Genomic DNA, 21389 nt, shown 5'->3' on the forward strand with positions numbered 1-21389 from the left:
TGAGGGCATTCAGGTCTCATGCAGGAAAACGAGTGGAAAACCATGGAGGTTCATGTTTCCCTAGGCCTTCCGGTGCAGATAACATTATGCTAGCCAAATGGAACTTACCCAGAATTTGGTTTCTGACAATGCAGGCAGCTCTGTGTCTTTCCTCGCTGGCATATTAGCCACCCCTATTAGGCACCTAAAACAGTGTGTAAGTGCTATGCTTGGCGTAAACACAATTAAGACTCTAAGGAGAGTTGAGCATCAGATAGCCACAACTTTTGTTAGGGATTATTCAACTGAAGGTAATTAAGAACAGATGCTTGGTGAGAAAGAAGCCCCGTCTTCGGGGATTCTCACTGGCGTAAGTGTCAGGGCACCCGAGATGCTGCGGAGCAGATCCCTGGAAAATCGAGGGCCTTGACTCCTGACATAGCTAATCTGGAGGATAAAATAACTGGAGAAAGGGAAACAAAATCGCCATTCCTTACTCTAATGTAATTCCTCATTTAACAAATCTGAGGTTAACTGCATCCATAAAAAAACTTATTTCAAAGCCAGGCATGGTGGTGCATGTCTTTAATCCCAGCACTCGGGAGGCAGAGGTAGGAGGATTGCCATGAGTTCAAGGCCACCCTGAGATGACATAGTTAATTCCAGGTCAGCCTGGACCAGAGTGAGACCCTACCTCGAAAAAAAAAAAAAAAAAAAAACTTATTTCACAAGATGGCTAAAATTTACCAAAAGAAATTAACGTTAAAGTGTACTAAATAATGGGATGAAAAATCAAGATCGTTACAGTTCATTCTCTTGGAATCTAATATCATTGTGTGTATACTTCATGATTCAGTCAGTTTAGAACACTCTTAAAATGTAATATGACGGCCATATTATTTATTTTTTCTTTAAATATTTTATTTGTTTATTGGAGAGAAAGAGACAGATAGAGAGAAAATGAGCACACCAAGGCCTCCAGCCACTCAAACAAACTCCAGACATGTGTCACCTTGTGCATCTGCCTTATGTGGGTGCTAGGGAATCAAACTTGGGACCTTAGGCTTCACAGGCAAGCACCATAACTGCTAACTCATCTCTTCAGCCCTTGTTTTGTTTGGTATGGTTTGGTTTTGAGGTAGGGTCCCACTGCTCACTCTCACCCAGACTGACTTAGAATTCACTATATAATCTCAGGCTGGCCTTGAACTCATAGTGATCCTCCTACTCCTTCCTCCAGTGTGCTGGGATAAAAGGTGTGTGTCACCACACCCCAGCAACAGCCATATTAATATGGTAAGAGAGTGAAAGTTTAAGAATCAAAATCATCAAGATCTTTTAGTTGGCATTATCAGAACGTGACTCATATCTGCTTTATAGCTAGACCTAAATATTGTGCCAAAGAATTTTTACTGGAATCTTGAGGGAAAGTGTTAAATTTATCTACCCTAAAGTATTCACCATAAAATCATAAATTAATTTCCAGATGCTAATGTGCATCAAGCGAACAGTTCAAACAATATATCTGATGCTGTCCCTGTGAGCTTTGGGAAGGCGTTTTACAAGCTCTTACCTCTATCACATTGGTGGGACTACGTACATAGATGCCAGATGGTGCCAACATTTCCACATTGGAGAGTCCCTCAGCCCCAGAGACACTGATGATCACATTGTTTCTTATTATATTTCCCTGTTCTGACCAGTCTAAATTAAAAATAAATAAATAAATCAAACCCAGGGGATTAGTAATTAAAATTAACATTTTCATGTCAGTATCTTAACTCTACAAACACACATTATAATTCATGGAATATGTGTTCTCATATTCATGTGTGTGTAGCTCTAGAGAACATTTAGTATGCTCAATGAGTTTAAGATAACCAACATGGGCTGGAGAGATGGCTTAGCGGTTAAGCGCTTGCCTGTGAAGCCTAAGGACCCTGGTTCGAGGCTCGGTTCCCCAAGTCCCACGTTAGCCAGATGCACAAGGGGGCGCACGCATCTGGAGTTCGTTTGCAGAGGCTGGAAGCCCTGGCGCGCCCATTCCCTCTTTCTCCCTCTATCTGACTTTCTCTCTGTGTCTGTCACTCTCAAATAAATAAATTAATCAATTTAAAAAAAAAAAGATAACCAACATGGTGCCATCAGGTCTGCATATAAAATCTGTGAAAATGGTGGGTGCACTATTAAAGATTTAAAATCAGTTTACCAGTTTCTCTTCCAGCAACAGTCTTCCAAGAGGTATAACTTCCCTCCATATGTGTCCCTGCGAACAACAACAACAACAACAAGGCAGGGCTGGAGGGATGGCTTAGCGGTTTAGGCATTTGCCTGCAAAGTCAAAGGACCCAGGTTCTATTCCCCAGGACCCACATTATCCAGATGCACAAGGAGGCACATACATCCAGAGTTTGTTTGCAGTAGCTGGAGGCCCCATAGGGCCCTCCCTTTCCCTATCTCTCTCTCTCTCTCTCTCTCTCTCTCTCTCTGTCAAATAAATTAATTAAAATAAATATAAAAAATATCACCTGCACAGATTTGATGCCACTCAGGAAAACAAGGGAAAATACAATATGATAATATGATTTCTTCTTTGGGTGTTTGTTACTTCTTTTATTTTTATCTATGAAGCATGCAAAATTATATAGGTAATATGGACTTTTTCACTCTAGAGTGTCCAGTTCACTTTAAATATAGCAGTTCACTTTAAATATAAAGTTCAGAGTCACGGATCTTCTATTTTAATTCTTGGGAGGAGTCTGAATGCCTTCACTATGAAATTCCATACAACCTATGTCAGACCCAACTTCATGCTTAGATGCTCAAATTGGATTTTTTACCCTGTAAGAACTGAAATATCTGGTAGGGAAAGGCTGAACAGCATCAATGACCCCCATACTCAATGAGAATGGAGTACAAGAGCAGAGCATGTCCTGACTACAAGGTACAGGAGGTTTTAGTCACTCAAGGGACAACAGGATTCAGCCCCTATAAGACCCCCTCAGTTGCAAGGACTTTATATATCTCAGTTCCCCATGGTATTGCATGGGCTTGAGTTTGCAAAACACTATTTTTTTGGAATCTGATGGTAAAACAATATTTTTAAAAATATTTTTGCAAGGAGAGGGGCAGAGCATCCCAGGGCTGCTTGCTTCTGCAAACACTTAGGATGTGCAGGCTACTTTCTCACTGTTGCCAACAAACGCCAGATACTTGTGCTGCTGGGTTTTTTTGTTGTTTTTGTTTTTGTTTTTTTAATCTGGTTTTATGTGGGTACTGTGGATTCCAACTCATGCTGAAAAACTTTGCAAGCCATAACTTTAACCACCGAATCATATCTCCCCCCAAGCCTACAGAGTGAGCTTCGTCAAGTTTAGCCCCCTGTGAGATGCTAGAAGGAACAAATATATGTGACTTAGAAGTATGGTGAAAATGTTCAGGACTATTGATAAAATTTAGTATGCCAATCAGAGATGACTAAATTTAAATTGTGAATTTTAGCTCTGGCCAAAGATTATATAAATTTGAAATTTGACAGTTCGGATTGAGGGCGGGGCGGAGAATTCTTTTATGAAAAACTAACAAAAAGATATCCTGGCCAGAGAGATGGCTTGGCAGTTAAGCACTCGTCTGCAAAGCATAAGGAGCCAGGTTCAATTCACTAGAACCCACATAAGCCAGATGGGCAAGGTGATACATGCATCTGGAGTTCATCTATAATAGCTAGAGGCCCTGGTATGCCCATTCTCTCTGCCTGACTCCCTGTTTCTCTCTCTCTCTCAAATAAATAAATAAAATACTTAAAAGAAATACAGACATTAACCAAACACATTTACTTACCAACCAGCAGCGCATGGCCTAATATCTTGTAGAACACGTTACTGTCCACCCTCAGGCCCCAGGTCCTGAACATGCTGAGGCCTCTGCTGAAGGAGCCCCACACTGTACAGCCTTGGATGTAAGAACCTGAGGTGGACATAAGGGGACAGTTATACCTGCAGCTCAAGGTCTCTTCAGAGTCCACTGGCCATTTCCTAGCAGGCTGTGTCTTCTTGACTGTGAAGCAGCTTCCCATACAATAATGAACCACAGGAGTTTGGGGGAAAAAAAAGTGATCAAGTTAAGTGACTTGGCAACTTGTGTTAATGGTTCTTAATGGTAAGTTGGTTAAGGTCCAAGGATAAAGTGCTGGAAACATCATCTGAGAAAATCTGATGAAGTGAAAGTATGGTCAAACCACAAACACCACTTGACTATCAGGTGGCGCACGCCTTTAATCCCAGCACTCGGGAGGCAGAGGTAAGAGGATTGCCATGAGTTCAAGGCCAGCCCGAGACTCCATAGTGAATTCCAGGTCAGCCTGGGCTAGAGTGAGACCCTATCTCGAAAAACCAAAACAAAACAAAACAAAAATATTTCTGCCTGGTGCTAAGGAGATGGCTCAACAGTAAATAGCCCTTGCTTTCAAAGCCTGCTGGCCTGTTTCAGTTCCTCAGCACCCCCGTAAATCCAGATGCAAAACATGAAGTGCAAGTATCTCGCAGGTGTTGGCATCAGTGAGAAAGCCTGGCATGTGTGCATGTGTGCAAGTGAATAAATCACAAAAAAAATGAAAGCTTTCTTTCTGGCCACTAGGCCTTGTTGTAACATGATAAACAAGAGGTAAACCACGTCAGAGATTACTGCCAAGGGATTAATGCTGGTCTTTGAATGAAAATTGTATGCTGCAGTTGGGCGTGGTGGTGCACGCCTTTAATCCCAGCACTCAGGAGGCAGGGGTAAGAGGATCACTTTGAGTTCGAGGCCACCCTGAGACTACAGAGTGAATTCCAGGTCAGCCTGGACCAGAGTGAGACCCTACCTTGAAAAACCAAAAAAAAAAAAAAAAAAGATAGAAAGAAAATTGTATGCTGCATAAGGAGATATGGTCATCATTTCTTGTGCTATAAATAATGTTGGTAATAGGCAATGACATTCTCAGCCTGAGACAGCGTGGTATCCCTATTCCAAATTGGTGGTAAAGCCAAAAGTTCACCAAAAGACCAGGTTTATAAAGCTAAATGGTAAGTTGTTCCGATTTTAGTAAAAACAACTGATATTTGGGGAAATAATTACTCTGACTCAATATCTGGTCTCCATATCTATCACCCTCCCCCCCAAATAATGTTACATCATCCAGGTCAGTCAAAGAATAAATGTTTACTATTAACTACAGTTATACACCTCAGATAACATTCCTTTTTTGCCAGTGGTGAACTACATATGTGAAGATGGCCCTGTGAAATTATAATGAAGTTGAAAAGGTTTTGTCACCTGGTGATGTGGTAGACATCATAACACCGAAACCCAACACAACATTCATGTTCGCTGTGGTGCTGCTGTGAAGGAACCTACTACACTGTCATATAAAAGGATAACACATACATGTTTCATGTAGCCATGCTGGGCTAAACCAGCAGCAGCCTCTTACATTTCAGTTTTACTTTGCTTTTTGAAAATATTTTATTTATTTATTTATTTATCTAAGAGAGAGAGAATGAGCATGCCGAGGCCTCTAGCCACTGCAAGTGAAGTCCAGATGCATAAGCCACCTCGTGCATCTGGTTTACTTGCATACTGAAGAATCATGCCTGGATCCTTACGTTTTGCTGGCAAGTACCTTAATGGCTTAAGCCATCTCTCCAGCGCAATTTTTGCTTCCCTTCAGTGCACAAAAAAAGCCATGCTCCAGCCTGGTGCAATAGCACAGACTTGTAATTTTAGCATTTGGGAGCCAGAGGCCAGAGGACCGTGTATAGCAGTATAACAGTGAGTTTCAGGACAGCCTCATTAACATGGTACACCTTGCCTTCAAAAAACAAAGTAGGAAAGGAGGAAGTGATGGCGGATGTAGGGAAGGAGTAAGGGCGGAAATAAGAAACCAGGCAGCATGATTGACCCGCCTCATAAATACACTCAATAGTACTCTCACAATGAGAAAATGGTGTACTGACACGGCTTTGGTCTAAGTCTGAAATGGCCCTCACCGGATTATGTGTTGAAATACCTAATTCCCAGCTGGTGGCACCCTTTTGAAAGGCTGTAGCTCTTGGCCAGTTGAGGTAGGTCGCTGGGGGACAGCTTTTGAGGGTTATAACCCTATTCTGCTTCCCTATCCTCCGTGTGCCCTGCCTGTCATGATGTCAAGAGTCCTGTCAACGCAGAGCTGCCCCAGGTGCTTTCTCTCCTGCCCATGAGTCATTCCCACTCGCTCCCACATCATCTCCTCTCAAGTTGCTCCTCTCTTCTACCAGGTATTTTGTCACCATGACCAAAAAGTACTGCTGGGTTTTGTTTAGATGGTGCCAAAATAAATAAATATCTCTGTGCCCTACATTCTATTTATCTTCCTTTAGACCTTTTAAATGTTAATATACTGTTAACTGGGTCTAAATATTGACATCTGATTTTGGAAAATAGATACTTCAAAACTATCTTCCTAACGGTTGGAAGGAAGAAAGAAGGAAGGAAAGAAGGAAGGAAGGAAGGAAGGAAGGGAGGAAGGAAGGAAGGAAGGAAGGAAGGAAGGAACGAAGGAACGAAGGAATCTTTCTTACATGTGTTCCTAATTTTGAAATTAAAAGTAATGGAGCAAATCTGCATCAAGGTAAAGGTATGTCACTTCACTGTGCTGCAGTAAAAGTTAAATATGTCAGCAGACACATATTCAGTATCTTTTGGAGGGTGCTGGGGATCAAGCAGAGGCTCTTGAGAGGCATGATGTTAATATCTACACTGTAAATACTTGATTGTTTGACAATATTATAAATTATGATTTTACACAAAGCTTTCATTTAGTTGATTATAAATCAAAATGAAAACTTATTTCTAATAAGAATAAAGAACCCCAATAAATTAACCCATCCATAATACTTCTTTCAAAAAGGTGCCTGCTGTAAGTTTGGTCTCACTTTAACTACCCACTATAATTATCACCCCCATCAGATGGGCTGCACCCCTGAGCAAATAGTACATACTATGTGTTTAAACAGCTCCTGTGTGTGGAGTTCAGGGATTAGTACTTTTCAACGTACAATGAAAGCTAGGTGTAGTGGCACATGCCTTTAATCCCAGCACTCAGGAGGCAGAGGTAGGAGGATTGCCATGAGTTCGAGGCCACCCTGAGACTACACAGTGAATTCCAGGCTGAGCTAGAGTGAGACCCTACCGCGAAAAATCAAAATAATAATAATAATAATAATAATAATAGTAATAATGTACCATGAAGGACCAGAGGGATGGCTTAGCAGTTAAGGCATTTGCCTACAAAGCCAAAGGACCCAGATTCAGTTCCCCAGGACCCACGTTAGCCACATGCACAAGGGGGCATGTGTGTCTGATGTTTGTTTACAATGGCCAGAGGCCCTGCTGTGCCCATAATATCTATCTCTCTCTTTCTCTCTCTCTCTCTCTCTCTCTCTCTCTCTCCTTCTTTCTCTGTCAAGTAAATAAAAATGAAATATTTAAAGTCCAATGAAAAGACTCCAATGTGGCCTAACTCTAATGCCTCTGGGCACAATAGCCACAGAGGGCATGAATGCCTTTAAGGGCACAAAATAATAAAAGATGCTTTAGGGAACATGCCAGAAGTCTCTAATCTCTGAGTTAATGTGTATATTACTTACCTTTCTTGTCACTGCAACAAAATACCTGTCAAGAACAACTTAGGGCAGGAAGGGTTTATTTTGGCTTGCATTTTTAAGGCACAGCCCATCATGACTGGGAACGCGTTGCAGAAGGAGTATAAGGCAGCCGGTTGCATTGCTCCGCGGTGCAGAAGCAGAGAGGGAGGTATACCAGTATCCGGTAGGCTTTCTCTTTTTTTTATTCAGTCCAGGATCCCAGTCTTGGAATGGTACTGTTCATGTTCAGGGGAATCTTGGTAGTCTTGCATTTTATTACTTACTTATTATGATATGTACATTTATATAATATCTTGCTCCAGTGGTTTTCTTTTTTTTTTTTTAACGGTTATTATTTTATCCAGGTAGGGTCTCACTCTTGCCCAGGCTGACTTGGAATTCACTATGTAGTGTCAGGGTGCCCTCAAATTCATGGTGATCCTCTTACTTTTGCCTCCCAAGTGCTGGGATGAAAGGCATGTGCAGCTAAGCCTGGCTCAAACTTTTATTTTTAAGCACTAAACCCATGTTTTCAAATCTAATCTAATATATAACAATAGGTTCAAGTGCATCCATCCTGTAGCAGAGGTGAAACAAGGTAAATTAAGTGAATTTGAGAAAGGGAGGTTTTTCAGTACATCCAATTGGTATGTCATCCCTAACTATTCTCCTATCTTTTACTAGAGATGGCTCCCATATCAAACACTCTACAGTATTATAAGCAGAAAGTAACTTTTTTTTAAAAAAAAAAAAAAAAGGTGAAAGGCACAAAGGCTTTAACTGAACCATTGTACCGCAGAAGGGCTCATCCTAAAAGCCATCATCCCAAATGGCCACAGCAAAGAAATAAATAATCTGAAATAAATATGTGAAAAATCAGGGCAGCCACCCTTGACGTGCACATGTTTTGAAGTGAAGAAAATTACCGCAGTTGGTCAGGAAGGACTGCTGCCCTTAATGACTCAAGGATGGCCCACTGAAACCCTGGCATCGAGAATGGCCTTCTGAACCCTCTGAGCACCACCTTTAAGCCAAGGCAGTGTTAGTACGTGTAGGCGTTGGAGGGGCGGAGGGGTGCAAGGGCCACAAAGAGAAGAAGCAGCTTCCGTCCTCACTGAGCGCCTATTCCCCTGAACCCCCACCCCCACCCTGCGTGTAGCTTTGTCACGGACTCTCAACGTACAGGCTCCTCCAAGACCCTTACCCCGGTTTTCAGAACTTTTGCTGGTACATGTGTGGAGGTTTGAATGTGAAACGTCTTCCATTGCCTCACGATTTTTGAATACTTGGTCTCCAACGAGAGGCAGTTTGGGGATGGGAAGCCTTCCTGGAGAAGGTGCATTGCTTGGGGCAGGCTTTTGGCCAATATATAATTGGGTCAGAGCCCAGTCTCCCTTGCCAGTAACAGCTCAACTTCCTCTTGCTGCTTTCTGTCAGCTGTCGTGGTGAGAGGCGACGGCCAGCCTCAGTGTGTGTCATCTTTTCCTGCTGAGAGCAGCTTCTCCTCCATGTTGTAAGAGCAAAATAAACTCTTTCCTCCAACCAGATACTTTTGGTTTTGTGTTTTGCCCCAGCAATGAGAAGGTAATTACAACATGTGGACGTATTTTGTTATACTTCCGATCTTGATTATTTCTTAACCTTTTATTTTATTTATTTGAGAGGGAGAGAAAGAGAGAAAGGAGAGAGAGAGAGAGAGAGAATTGATGTGCCAGGGCCTTCAGCCACTACAAACAAACTCCAGAAGCATGTGTCACCTTGTGCATCTGCCTTACGTGGGTGCTGGGGAACCAAACCTGGGTCCTTTGGCTTTACAGGCAAACGCCTTAACCACTAAGCCATCTCCTCAGCCCTTGATTTTTTTCAATTTGGTAATTCTCACTTGGACGTAGTGATCCTTGTTCCTTTCCTATACCTTTAGCTCTGGACATGACCTTTGTGCTTACCTACTCAAGTTTCTGTGACAGGCACCTGGGTTGGCCTATGCTCCCATATCTCTAGGCTGAAGATTCCTCCGAGGACACCTTCACGTCCTTTTGTGTCTAGACTCTCACAGTGACGATTATTACGTGATTAGATTTTATTTGCTTTTAGTCACAAAGCTAGTGAATGGTTCACTCTATGTGTGTACTGCTCATACTGATGATTCTCAAAGTTACTCCATGCGTCATTTGTTTAGGAATGCTTAAGTTTGAAGAGCACTCATCCAAAAAGTGCACTTATCTATCTCCATGTTTCTAAGTCACATACCACCTACCATGTAGTCCCTTAAACACAAGGACAAAGTGAGAAGTCATAGCACCCCTTACCTTGCAGAGCTCCCACCAGCGTGAGCGAGCTCACGTGCTTACGGAAGGCCTGCCCCATGTCTCGGAACTGCACCCCCTTTAGCTGGACCAGACTGGGCTCCTCCAGGAAGGACTGAATGATGACTCTGGCCCCAAGATCCCTGGATCCCAGTGTCTTCTCGCTCTTGGAATACAAACAGTGCTGCAGATCACCTGAAACATATAAAAGGAAGTCTAGGTGACCTTGAGTATATGCTTCTAGATAAATCCTCACTCCCTATTTGCAGGCACCATCGGTACAAAAGGCAAACCGATGTTGTTTATTTCATACAGTAATCTTACTTCACTTTTACTTTGAATCTTCTCTGTGGATTATGATCCAAAAGATCTGATAACCAGGACACAACATTGCACTTAAACTATCCTACTTCCAGAAATCACTCAGTCACCTTAACTGTTGCCCCAAAATGGAAGATTACAACCCCAACCCAACCAAATTGTTTATGTCCATTTAAAACCAAAAGATTCTCTGAAAAAAGTCACAGTAACATGACATTTGGCTGATAACTATAGGGGAGAGTGGTTAGTGCTAAATGCTGTCATTGCATCTTTTAGTCTGGAACTGTCCACTGGGGTTTCCCCTTTACTCCATGTTTTAGGGCTGAGGGGCTTAGCAGTAATACCACTACTGAACTGGCAAAGGGCTCCAGCGAAGTAACTGACCTTTCCCTGCCCACCTCTTTCCCCAGCTATGCCACTTTCAATGATAGAAATGAACCCGAATCTAACCCAGAACTATTATTGCTATAGCGTGGAGACCACAGCATCCAGAATGTTCTCTGTTGGCATGTGGCATCTGGTGGTGTGAACTAACCTCAGGTGGAGAAGCCATGTTCTGAGTTGGCTCATTGTTTCTCCTGTTAATGAACCAAAAAAGAAGCAGGCATACAAAGCAGTGTGCCCTTCTCTGGTTAGGTTCAGAATCTAGTCCTTTACTAACACTTGGAGAATTAGAAGTGAGTACAGAGATGGTCTATATTGGCATGCTTTTGGCAGTGTGTGTATGTATGTATATGTGGGTGTGTGTATATGTGTGTGTGTGTGTGTGTGTGTGTGTGTGTGTGTGTGTACAGTATATATACATGCTCAGACGCACAGCAGACACAGGCATGCCATGGTGCACATGTAGAGGCAGAGGATAACTTTAAGGAGCAGTCCCCACCTTCCATCTCACTGGAGAAAGGCTCTTCCTTTCTCGTTCATTGTTGCTCACTGTTCAGTTCTCCACTTGGCAGCCTGTGTGCTTCCAGGAAACCTTCCTGTCTCTGCCTCCCATATGCCATCAGAGCACTGAGATAACAGAAGCCTATCACAGCTTTTGGCTTTCATATGAGATCCAGGGATCCTAACTCAGGTATGCAGCTTGTGCAGCAAATGGTTTCTGCACTGAGCCCTCTCCCTAGCCCCTGTGTTTGTGAGCTTTATCATCATTTTTAGTGAAAGTGATTCACAATATTTTCAGATGGCCAAACCTTATATTTTGGGTTTAGCTAGCTTCTTCACACATATCAGGCCCTCAAGAAAGCTGAGTGACTTTGGGCTGGAGAGATGACTTAATGGTTAAAGTGTTTGCCTATGAAGCCCAAGGACCCAGGTTCGATTCCCCAGAACCCCCATAAGCCATATGCACATAGTGGCACATGTGTCAGGAGTTCACTTGCAGTGACTAGAGACCCTGGCTTGCTCATTCTCTCTCTCTCTCTCTCTCTCTCTCTCTCAATCTCTCTCTCTCTCTCTCTCTCTTATAAATAAATTAAATGAAAAGAAAGCTAAGTGACTTGGTCTGAAAATATTGTAGTTACATTTAAGATTTTTGATAAAATTGGAAATGTTTTTTCACAGGAGCTAACAGATTTATAATAGATCAAACCTAGAAGTGTGCTCTTATTCACAGCATGATCAATGCAGTCTTATGCAAAATGTGATCTGGGAAGCCCTGAATGAGGACTATGGGAAGAGTTTAAGTGGAATTTAGACGCCAATTTGAAAGAATTGCAAAGTCATCTGCCAACTCACTCTACCTCACTTTTACCCATACATTTTTCAATCAAATTACACATTTGTCAGTAGATGACTTTGACTGGAAAAGGGTGAATCAGGATCCCTCTCAATGATTAACAATCCCCACTTCACAACACTGTAGCTACCTACATCTCTATGCACATATCTCTCAAATCATTAAGTCTAGCCTGGACATTTCTGCTGGGTTCCAGAAATTGCCATACATCTCTACTCGGTCACTGGCCTACCATTTCAGTTCCAGTGTATAAAATTAAAGCCATGACCACCCCCCCCCCCCCGCCCATCCCAAAGCGTTCTCCTCTTCCTATCGCAGTGAAAGGGCCTCAACCATCCATCCAGAGCTCATGCCTGGGAGTCATCCTTGACACTCACACCATCGTGGACCAACATTGACAAATGATGTCTTCACAGTATGTGAAAACCTCATAATCTACAGCCTGGGAAACCCAAACATAACCTACTAAACTACCCATCCCTGAAATAGATGTTTAATAGGCACATCAGTGCGATTCAGGGCCTGCTATTCTACGAGAAGATGAATTGGCTTCTCCCACCACCTACCTATAGTGTGTGGTAGTTTACTCAGCAAACAACCTCCGAGAGCGAGGGAGACACAGGTATAATCAATAAGACACAATAAGTTTCCCAAGCCTATTATTGTGACATTATGGCTTTTATTAGAATCATACAAGAAGCCTGGAATTATATATGTTATTATAATATTCCCACTCTCCAACCATCATTCCTTAAATGATTTCTTTTTTTCCTAGAAAAATAGTCAAATTATATTCCCCTTTTCCATTTGCTTATCTCTTTCCCAGCATTCTTGCGAGGTGGGGCACGAGATTAAAAGATAAGTTATCAAGAGCATTTTGAAACTTGCAGAATATTATGGATCAGGGAAGATGAAGAGCTTATTATTTTTGATAAGAGACCAAGTAGAGAATTGCCACATGTCACTTGCTGGTGGGAATATTCTTTTCAGCCATTAGAGTGCCCATTGAAATACTTTCCTACCTTCTGAAGCTCTGACCTCCAGGCATGAAGTGAGACGCTGCATCCTCTCCATTGTGAGGTTTCCTCCTATGGTTATACTCCTGCTGAGCAAAGCCACGGTGGCCCTGAACACATGGCGCTTTCCTCCTAGTACACTCTCAGTAAAATTATACGAATATCTGGAAAAAATAAAGAAAAAGATGAAGATGCACCAAAGAACATCCCTCCAAATATTATTAGGCACAGTAAGCTATTAGATTGTGCTGATTCTTTTTGGAGGCCTATTTTTTTTTAGTCTTCCTTCAGGAGCTTCAGGCAATGTATTTTTTTTTTTTTATTTTTAGTTTCTTATTTTTGAGAGAGACAAAAAGAGAAAGGGAGAAGTGATGCCCCCAGGCCTCAGCCTTTGCAATCGAACTCCGGACGCTTCTACCTAGCGTACCTGTGCGACCTTGCACTTGCCTCACCTTTGTGCTTCTAGCTTACATGGGATCTGGAGAGTGGAACATGGGTCCTTGGGCTTCGCAGGCAAGCGCCTTAACTGCTAAGCCATCTCTCCAGCCTGAAGTCTGTTTTGTTAGAAACTTAAATACAAAGACTGAACTTTGTGCAATAGTAAGTAAAACATGTGAACAGAATGAGGGACTACACCAATTATTACACTGACCACTTGCTATAAGGCAAAAGTACTAGACTCTTACAAGAGAAATTTGGTTAAGAAGCCTGAATCTTCTCAATGTTTCATGCTTTGTAATTTTTTTTTGTTAAGGTATTTGTAATTATTTAATGTTTAAACAGCTCATTGGGAGACAAATGTCCTAAGCCCAGCCCACGTGAAGCTTCATCTTCCTCCATGTCAACCCAGCCAAATTAATAGGTACCTCAGTGGGGACCTGAGGCGGAGGTCTGAGCCATACACACTTTCCACGGTGACAATCTCTTCTGCTGGTTTGGCATCTTGGGCACCTGTTCCACTGATGATCACAACCTCGTCTCCAGGATGCCAGTCCACAGCATCTTCCAGAGCCAACACCATGTCTCTGGCACGAGCAGCTGCTCGAAGATGGGTGACGATTACTTCAGGTGTTGAACCTAAAGCATCCCAGAGGAAATGTGCATAGGTACTTTAATAGCTAATGAGAATGTGAAACTATTCAGACAAAGTTTATGAGAGAAAAACCGAAACCCTGGGTTAGCAAGCACCAGATTTTAACATTCATTTTGTGTTTTTTTTTTCAGAACATGTTTTGTTTTTGTTAATTTTTTTTTTTTTTTGAGGTAGGGTCTCACTCTAATGCAGGCCTGACCTGGAATTCACTCTGTAGTCCCAGGGTGGCCTTGAACTCATGGTGATCCTCCTACATCTGCTTCCCAAGTACTGGGATCCAAGGCGTGCGCCACCACACCCGGCTCTAAGCACATGTTTTTAAGGTTGTTTTTTCTCATCTATGAAAGGTACTATTAAAATAAATAGAACAACATAGGACAGAGAAGATGTACAAACCAAGAATTATCATGGGCTCAAGCAGAAATGTGAGCTACTCTTGCCATCATCTAACAGGCTCCTTTGGGAAACATACACGAGCTTTAGTTTCATTACTTACACGCAGGGACGTGGGCTTCCATCAAGAGTTCCAGGACGGGCTGGAGAGATGGCTTAGCGGTTAAGCACTTGCCAGTGAAGCCTAAGGACCCCGGTTCGAGGCTCGGTTCCCCAGGTCCCACGTTAGCCAGATGCACAAGGGGGCGCACGCGTCTGGAGTTCGTTTGCAGAGGCTGGAAGCCCTGACGCGCCCATTCTCTCTCTCTCCCTCTATCTGTCTTTCTCTCTGTGTCTGTCGCTCTCAAATAAATAAATAAAAATTTAAAAAAAAAAAAAAAGAGTTCCAGGAGGACGAAATGAGATACCATCTATGCAACAACTACCTCAGAAAGTGCCTCATTACCGACAGTGACTGGCACACATCAGGTATTTGCTTTTCCTTCCTGGCATTACATTATGTCTTGGGTGTGAGCTTTTTCTGCTTATCTCGTATTCCAAGTAAGAATGGACATTAAGGGCTGGAGAGATGGCTTAGCAGTTAAGCGCTTGCCTGTGAAGCCTAAGGACCCCAGTTCGAGGCTCGGTTCCCCAGGTCCCACGTTAGCCAGAGGCACAACGGGGCTCACGCATCTGGAGTTCGTTTGCAGAGGCTGGAAGCCCTGGCGCGCCCATTCTCTCTCTCTCTCCCTTTATCTGTCTTTCTCTCTGTGTCTGTTGCTGTCAAATAAATAAATAAATAATTTTAAAAAACTTTAAAAAGAATGGATATTATGGGCTGGAAGAATTGCTTAGTGGTTAAGGTGCTTGCCTGCAAAGCCAAAGGACTCAAGTCCTATTCCCCAGGGCCCATGTAAGCCAGATGCATAAGGTTATACATGTGTCTGAAGCTCGTTTGTAGTGGCTAGAGGCCCTGGTGTGCCCATTCTCTATCTCTCTCTCTCTCTCTCTGTGTGTGTGTGTGTGTGTGTGTGTGTGTGTGTGTGTGTGTGTGTATGTGTGTGTGTCATTTGCTTCGCTCTCAAAAAAAAAATATTTTTTAAAGAATGGCTATTAAATTCTGGTGTGGAAGTACATCACCAATCTCCAACCTGAAGAGTCACCCCACCACACCACACAAATGACGTGAGCAGAGTGGGAAATGAAAATTACTTCAGAATGGTTGTCCTAAGTCTGGGTATACTGACTGATTCCTTCAAAGTGTAAAAATGTGTACACTCAGGACGGGCTTATTCAGCAAGACTAAAGCAAAGGAAATTAGACTAGATATCGTAGTTTGTACTGACTGTACTTTGCCAGTTTCTTCTTACCAGCATGTAAGCCCTTAACCACCAAAGATTTAAGAAGCTCATCTGTTTCACAATTTACACCAGAATTTTCCAGCAAGGATCAAAGCAAATATTTTTTAAGGCATTATCTGAAGCAATATTGCAGAAAACACATTGCCTGCTCCCAACTCCTTCCCTCCTCCTCAGCGCATTTCCTTCCTCCTTTGCCATAGATCATGATTTACCTTCCGCCCACAGCATGCTGCTGTCCTCCCTTGTTGCTCCAAAGTAAAGTAATAATACTTGAATTTCTAACTACAGAGGTGGCTGACAATAAATCATTTTCGAATTATTTTAAACTTTCCTCTTTATTTGTTTGTCCATGTGTGCAGAGACTCTTGTGCCAACCATGCTGTTCTGGCCTTAGAAGGTCTTTGGGTTAATGATGTAATTTCCAAGGTTTACTCAGGCAATAATTTTATCTTAGAAAAAAATTTACAGAGTTCAAAATTTCTAATTATAGGGCAGGTGAAAATTAAGACATAAATCATCCCAAAAGAAAATAATTTTAATTTTATTCCTGTTTGTGTATCTTAACCTTTGGGAGTAAAATTAAATAAGATTCATTTATATGTATACACATACATGTGGATTTCTCCCGCCTGTTTCTGGCAGTTAGCACAGAAAAATCTTTATGAATCATAAAAAAAGTTTGTCAAAGATAGAACACAATCAAGATCAGCTAGGTGGGAATGATATATATATATCATGCATATATGTATGAAAACTGTCAATAAAAAGTTTCAATAAATGGCATCCAATGTCTATAATAATCAGTCTGCAACAAACATTTAACATGTATATACAAGTTACATATGGCAAAACCAAGAGCAGAGACATCAAAGGTAATACTCAACTACTAGTTCTTGAAATTTGCGGAAGAGGGGGCGGAAAGACTGTAAGAGCCACAGGTTGAACATCATGCCAAGAGGCATTCCCTCCCCGCAAAAATAACTGACTACCGCTCCCACGACGCATAAAATGCAACCCTGTGGAGAATGCCGGAAACCATCCTGAGGAGTCTCCCCAATGGAATGGGGGCAGGGATGAGGGAAAAGAGGTTTCCAACACATGATGTAGATATATGAACTTCTTTTTAATAATCATAATAATTTTTTTTTTAATGCAATGGTTAAGTGGCTGGTAAGATGTCTCAGTGGAGAACACCCACCACACAAGCATGGGGGCTTCAGAGAGCTTGAGTGCAATCCCTAGCACCCACGAAAAAAGCCAGGTGTAGCCACGCACGCCCATGACCCCAGTCCTGCTGGTGGGCAGAGACTGGAGAATTGCTGGTACTCACTGGTCAGCCAGTCTTATTAAAAAAAAAAAAGAAAGAAAGAAAAAAGGACAGCTCCAAGTTCAGTGAAAGACTGTGTATCAAGGAAATAAAGTGCAAGAGTCATAGGGGAGGAATCTCAGTGTTGTCCTCAGGACTCCAAATTCATAGGCGTGAGAAGCAAGCATCTACATACACACACGTATGAGTTATAAACTCACACACACCATTCCACACACATGTGCATAAACTACACACACAAACACATCACACATACCACACCCACGCATAACAAATCCTTTTAACTACTTCTTGTTATATTATTTTTTAATTGCTGATCATTTAATTAAATCTTTTCTTTTTCCATTAACCTGCAGTATTTCCCTACAGTACCCACTAGTAAGCCCCAGATTCTTTTCCTGACTCCCGAACTCTCTGTAAGTCAATCCTACTGGGTGGTTTCTGACTTTGTAATAAAATAAAACCAGCCTGGATTTTTTTTTTTTTGAAGTTTTTTGTTTGTTTGTTTTGGAGGTAAGGATCTCACTCTAGCCCGGACTGGATCTCACTCTGTAGTCTCAGGCTGGCCTTGAACTCGTGGTGATCACTTTTCATTTCATAGGATCTACTCTTGGACAGTTCATGCTCCTCTGGCTTCCTTACACCTTCCTAATTAGCCTGCCTCCTCCTCTGGACCTCAGGGAACCTATCAGCTACCTTGAGCATAAGCTAGAGGTACATCTGGGATTTAAACATGAATGCCCAAGCACATCTAGGTAGTGGTGTGTCATTCATTTTTCATTGCTTTTCATGACATAAAAAACCTCTATAGGGCCAGAGAGATGGCTTAGTGGTTAAGCGCTTGCCTGTGAAGCCTAAGGACCCTGGTTCAAGGCTTGATCCCCCAGGACCCACATTAGCCAGATGCACAAGGGGGTGCATGTGTCTGGAGTTCGTTTGCAGTGGCTGGAGGCCCTGGAACACCCATTCTCTCTCTCTCGCTCTCGCTCTCTCTCCTTCTTTCTCTGTCTGTAACTTTCAAATAAATAAATAAAATAAACAAAAATAAATTTTAAAAAATAAAATAATTAATTAATTAATTTTAAAAAAAGAAACCTCTATAAAGAAACAGATAAGGAAGCCAAGCATGGTGGCGCACCCTTTTAATCCCAGCACTGGGGAGGCAGAGGCAGGAGGATCTTTATAAGTTCAAGGCCAGCCTGAGAGTACATAGTGAATTCCAGGTCAGCCTGTGCTAGAGTAAAATCCTACCTTGAAGAAAAAAAAGAAAGAAAGAAGGAAGGAAGGAAGGAAGGAAGGAAGGAAGGAAGGAAGGAAGGAAGGAAGGAAGGAAGGAAGATAGAAAGAAAGAAAGAAAGAAAGAAAGAAAGAAAGAAAGAAAGAAAGAAAGAAAGAAAGAAAGAAGGAAGGAAAGAAAGAAAGAAAGACCTCAGGGAAACAAGGATGACAGAATCGGCATGTCTGATACAGGCCCCTCTCCTGTCTGCCGTGAACAACAGACAGACCCATGCTGGACTTGAGCAAAGGACCTGAAGGGACTCTCTGATGCATTTTGTATATGACGCTCCTCTGCCTGGGATTCTCCCACCAGGCTCTGCTACATTTTCAGAATGATTATACAACTTGATCCCCGGAGTAGCCGCCAAGATCTCCTGACTTAGGGCAAGCTCTGTATTATAATTTGTGACATTACCATGTCCTTCTCCTTTCTATTCCTGAATACAATTACAACCTGACCTCTACTGGTGCAAAACCTGCTTCTCTCTCCTACTAAGTATAACAGGAAAAGCCAAATTTGGTTGCCATAGCCATTCCATAGTGTCTGACACATAACAAGCTCTACAAATACACCCTATATGATAGTAATCAACAAGGCATGAGCAAACAAACATCTCAAAGACTGCACGTCCAGGTGACTACACTGGACTCTTAATGATATGGAATGGTAGCTTCCACATTTCATTGTGTGTTACAGTACCGCCCTCCCCCAACAGCTTGGGGTTTGACCATGTGGGAAGACAGGAAGCCTCCACCTTTGGACTCTGAGTTCATTGTTCTAATGGAAGCTGCCAACAACAGGAGCAGGGAAGAGACAACCTTCATGACCTACCTGAATGCAGAAGAACAACAAAGGAAGTCAAGGCAAAAGGGTGAGGCTATGAGCAATGACATGTGGAGGACACAGCCAACAGACTCAGTCAGGGATTCGCATGTGATGAGCTGGGAGGACCCACACAGTGGATAAGGATGTTGAAAGGGTCAAAGGTGCTACAAGAGCCGGAAGACACAGTAGTGAGAGTTTAGTTATCATCACTGAAATAGCCACAGACTGAAGGCAGGGAAAGTTTACAGGTATATAACTTATAGTCATTACCCTATTTTAGCACTGAATTTTTTTGTAATTATTGTGATAAGTCTTATCTCCTGTCTTAGCAGTTAGCACCATGAATGTCAGGCTACTGCCTCATATAACTTTTCTGTGCGTCACAATTCCCCACCCAATTTGAACTCAGAATTAACATGTAACTCATAGTATTTTAAATTAGCAACTTGAAATTTTTTCCATCTGGATAATCACTCACAAAGTCCCAGCAGACATACACATAAGTGAGTGTTTGATTTGTAAAAAGTAGAATAGCACATTTATTACATTGATTGAGAAATTATGGCAAACCCAACCCATGCTACAACTGGCCCGATTTTTGTGGGGATGTCAGTGGTTGTTTTGGGTTTTATTTTAACAGGTTGTGCAGATAGAGGACTACAACTTCTCAAGGACATAATTATGTAGTAACAAGTTAGCAATACTGAGTTCTGTAGCTGGGACGTCTGAATCCGGGACCAGAGAACTAGATAGGCAACACAATTCCCAACCCCTGGACATCGCTGTACTAACTGGTTGTGAGCCTGCTGTGCTCAAAACGCCAGCGCAGTACTTTATAAATGTTAGCAGCTGCCCAAGGTGGGCTAATAGACTTCTCTGGTGAGGAGAGCTGCTCACACTTCAAATGGGAGTCATTTGTCTTCACTGAACTCTTGGAAGTCAGGTTAAGCAGCTCCCACCACACACCACAAATCAAGAATCATATAAAAATATAGTCTGAAAAGCTCAGTAATTTGTAAATATGTTTAAATGACAAAGACCAATGCTTTTAGCCTGTAACTTAATACTATGTTTAACCACTGTGGGCTTTCAACATTGACCTGTTAACCAACAAACTATTCATTTACTCCCACTAATGACTTCCCATAATTGTACTTCCTACCAATTACTGTTGAAGCATTTCAGCGTCATTCATCTATAATTATGCAGTCCTGGAGAACCACTTTTACCAAATGGGCATGGGGTAAAGAAAATAATCTTTGTGGGTTGACACACTTAAAATCACTAATTGTCCTCTGTTTGTTTTGTAGGACTTAAATACTTATTCCAAGTGAATAACTGACAAGACTTTTCCCAGTCATATAGATGGAAGGGAGAGAATGTGTGAGAGAGAGACAGAGACAGAGAGATAGGAGATGACTCCATTAAAATAATGTTCACACTAGAAAAGAAATATGAAGGAACTCACAAAAACAATAGAACAAGACTTATTGTTCTAAAGCAATATCCACATTATTTCATTTTAATTTCTGGATGCATCTTCCTCATAGTAAAATAGTATAAGTTCTGCTTTCTTATATATTGTTCAAGTACTGGGAAGATAAAGTGAATGGCTTTTTTTTTTGGCTACGTACCCAGACCAAAAAAAAAAAAAAAAAATCACAAGCATACCATGCTAAGTGTAAGATAAGTGACAGCCAAGGCCAATCATTATATAGACATAGGATGCCTGCCTTACAGAAAAGGAGTGTTGTTTCTGAGAATGCCTCCAGAAGAGTGACAACTGAGCTACATTTTGCAAAGTAAGCAAAAGCTGCCCAGATGGTGAAGTGGGTAGAGATGGAACAGAGGCATCTGAGAACCACCCGCTGCACTACCTTCCTTAGATAAAGGCAAAAGCTGGCAGGGCATGCGTGTGATCTCCGTGGCACAGGTGCTTTGTGAGCCTCCTATATCACTGGTTCATCTCCAGGGGTCCTGACTGAGCACAGGAAGGTGAAGCAGAGGAGCCCTCTGAACGAGCAGATCAGCTCAGTCCGTACCCAGCTGACCAACGAACAGTTCTGTGTCATGACAGAAGGGTAAAGGAAGCAAATTACATCCCATTGCTG

At 42.1% G+C, this 21389-nt stretch overlaps 1 protein-coding gene across 6 annotated transcripts in view; it reads right to left on the minus strand.

The window, feature by feature from the left end:
• Positions 1-21389, minus strand: part of Pkhd1 (PKHD1 ciliary IPT domain containing fibrocystin/polyductin) — a 507380-nt gene that overhangs the window by 277049 nt on the left and 208942 nt on the right. For all 6 annotated transcript variants that reach the window (XM_045156516.1, XM_045156514.1, XM_045156512.1 and 3 more), the window contains 6 exons: positions 13888-14098; positions 13028-13185; positions 9950-10141; positions 3820-3945; positions 2189-2245; positions 1553-1683 (listed from right to left, as the gene is read on the minus strand). In XM_045156516.1, coding sequence (XP_045012451.1) covers positions 1553-1683; positions 2189-2245; positions 3820-3945; positions 9950-10141; positions 13028-13185; positions 13888-14098 — 875 coding nt within the window. The remainder of the gene's footprint in view (positions 1-1552; positions 1684-2188; positions 2246-3819; positions 3946-9949; positions 10142-13027; positions 13186-13887; positions 14099-21389) is intronic.

The sequence above is a fragment of the Jaculus jaculus genome, chromosome 8 (genome assembly GCF_020740685.1).
Source record: "Jaculus jaculus isolate mJacJac1 chromosome 8, mJacJac1.mat.Y.cur, whole genome shotgun sequence".
NCBI classification, from domain to species: Eukaryota; Metazoa; Chordata; class Mammalia; order Rodentia; family Dipodidae; genus Jaculus; species Jaculus jaculus.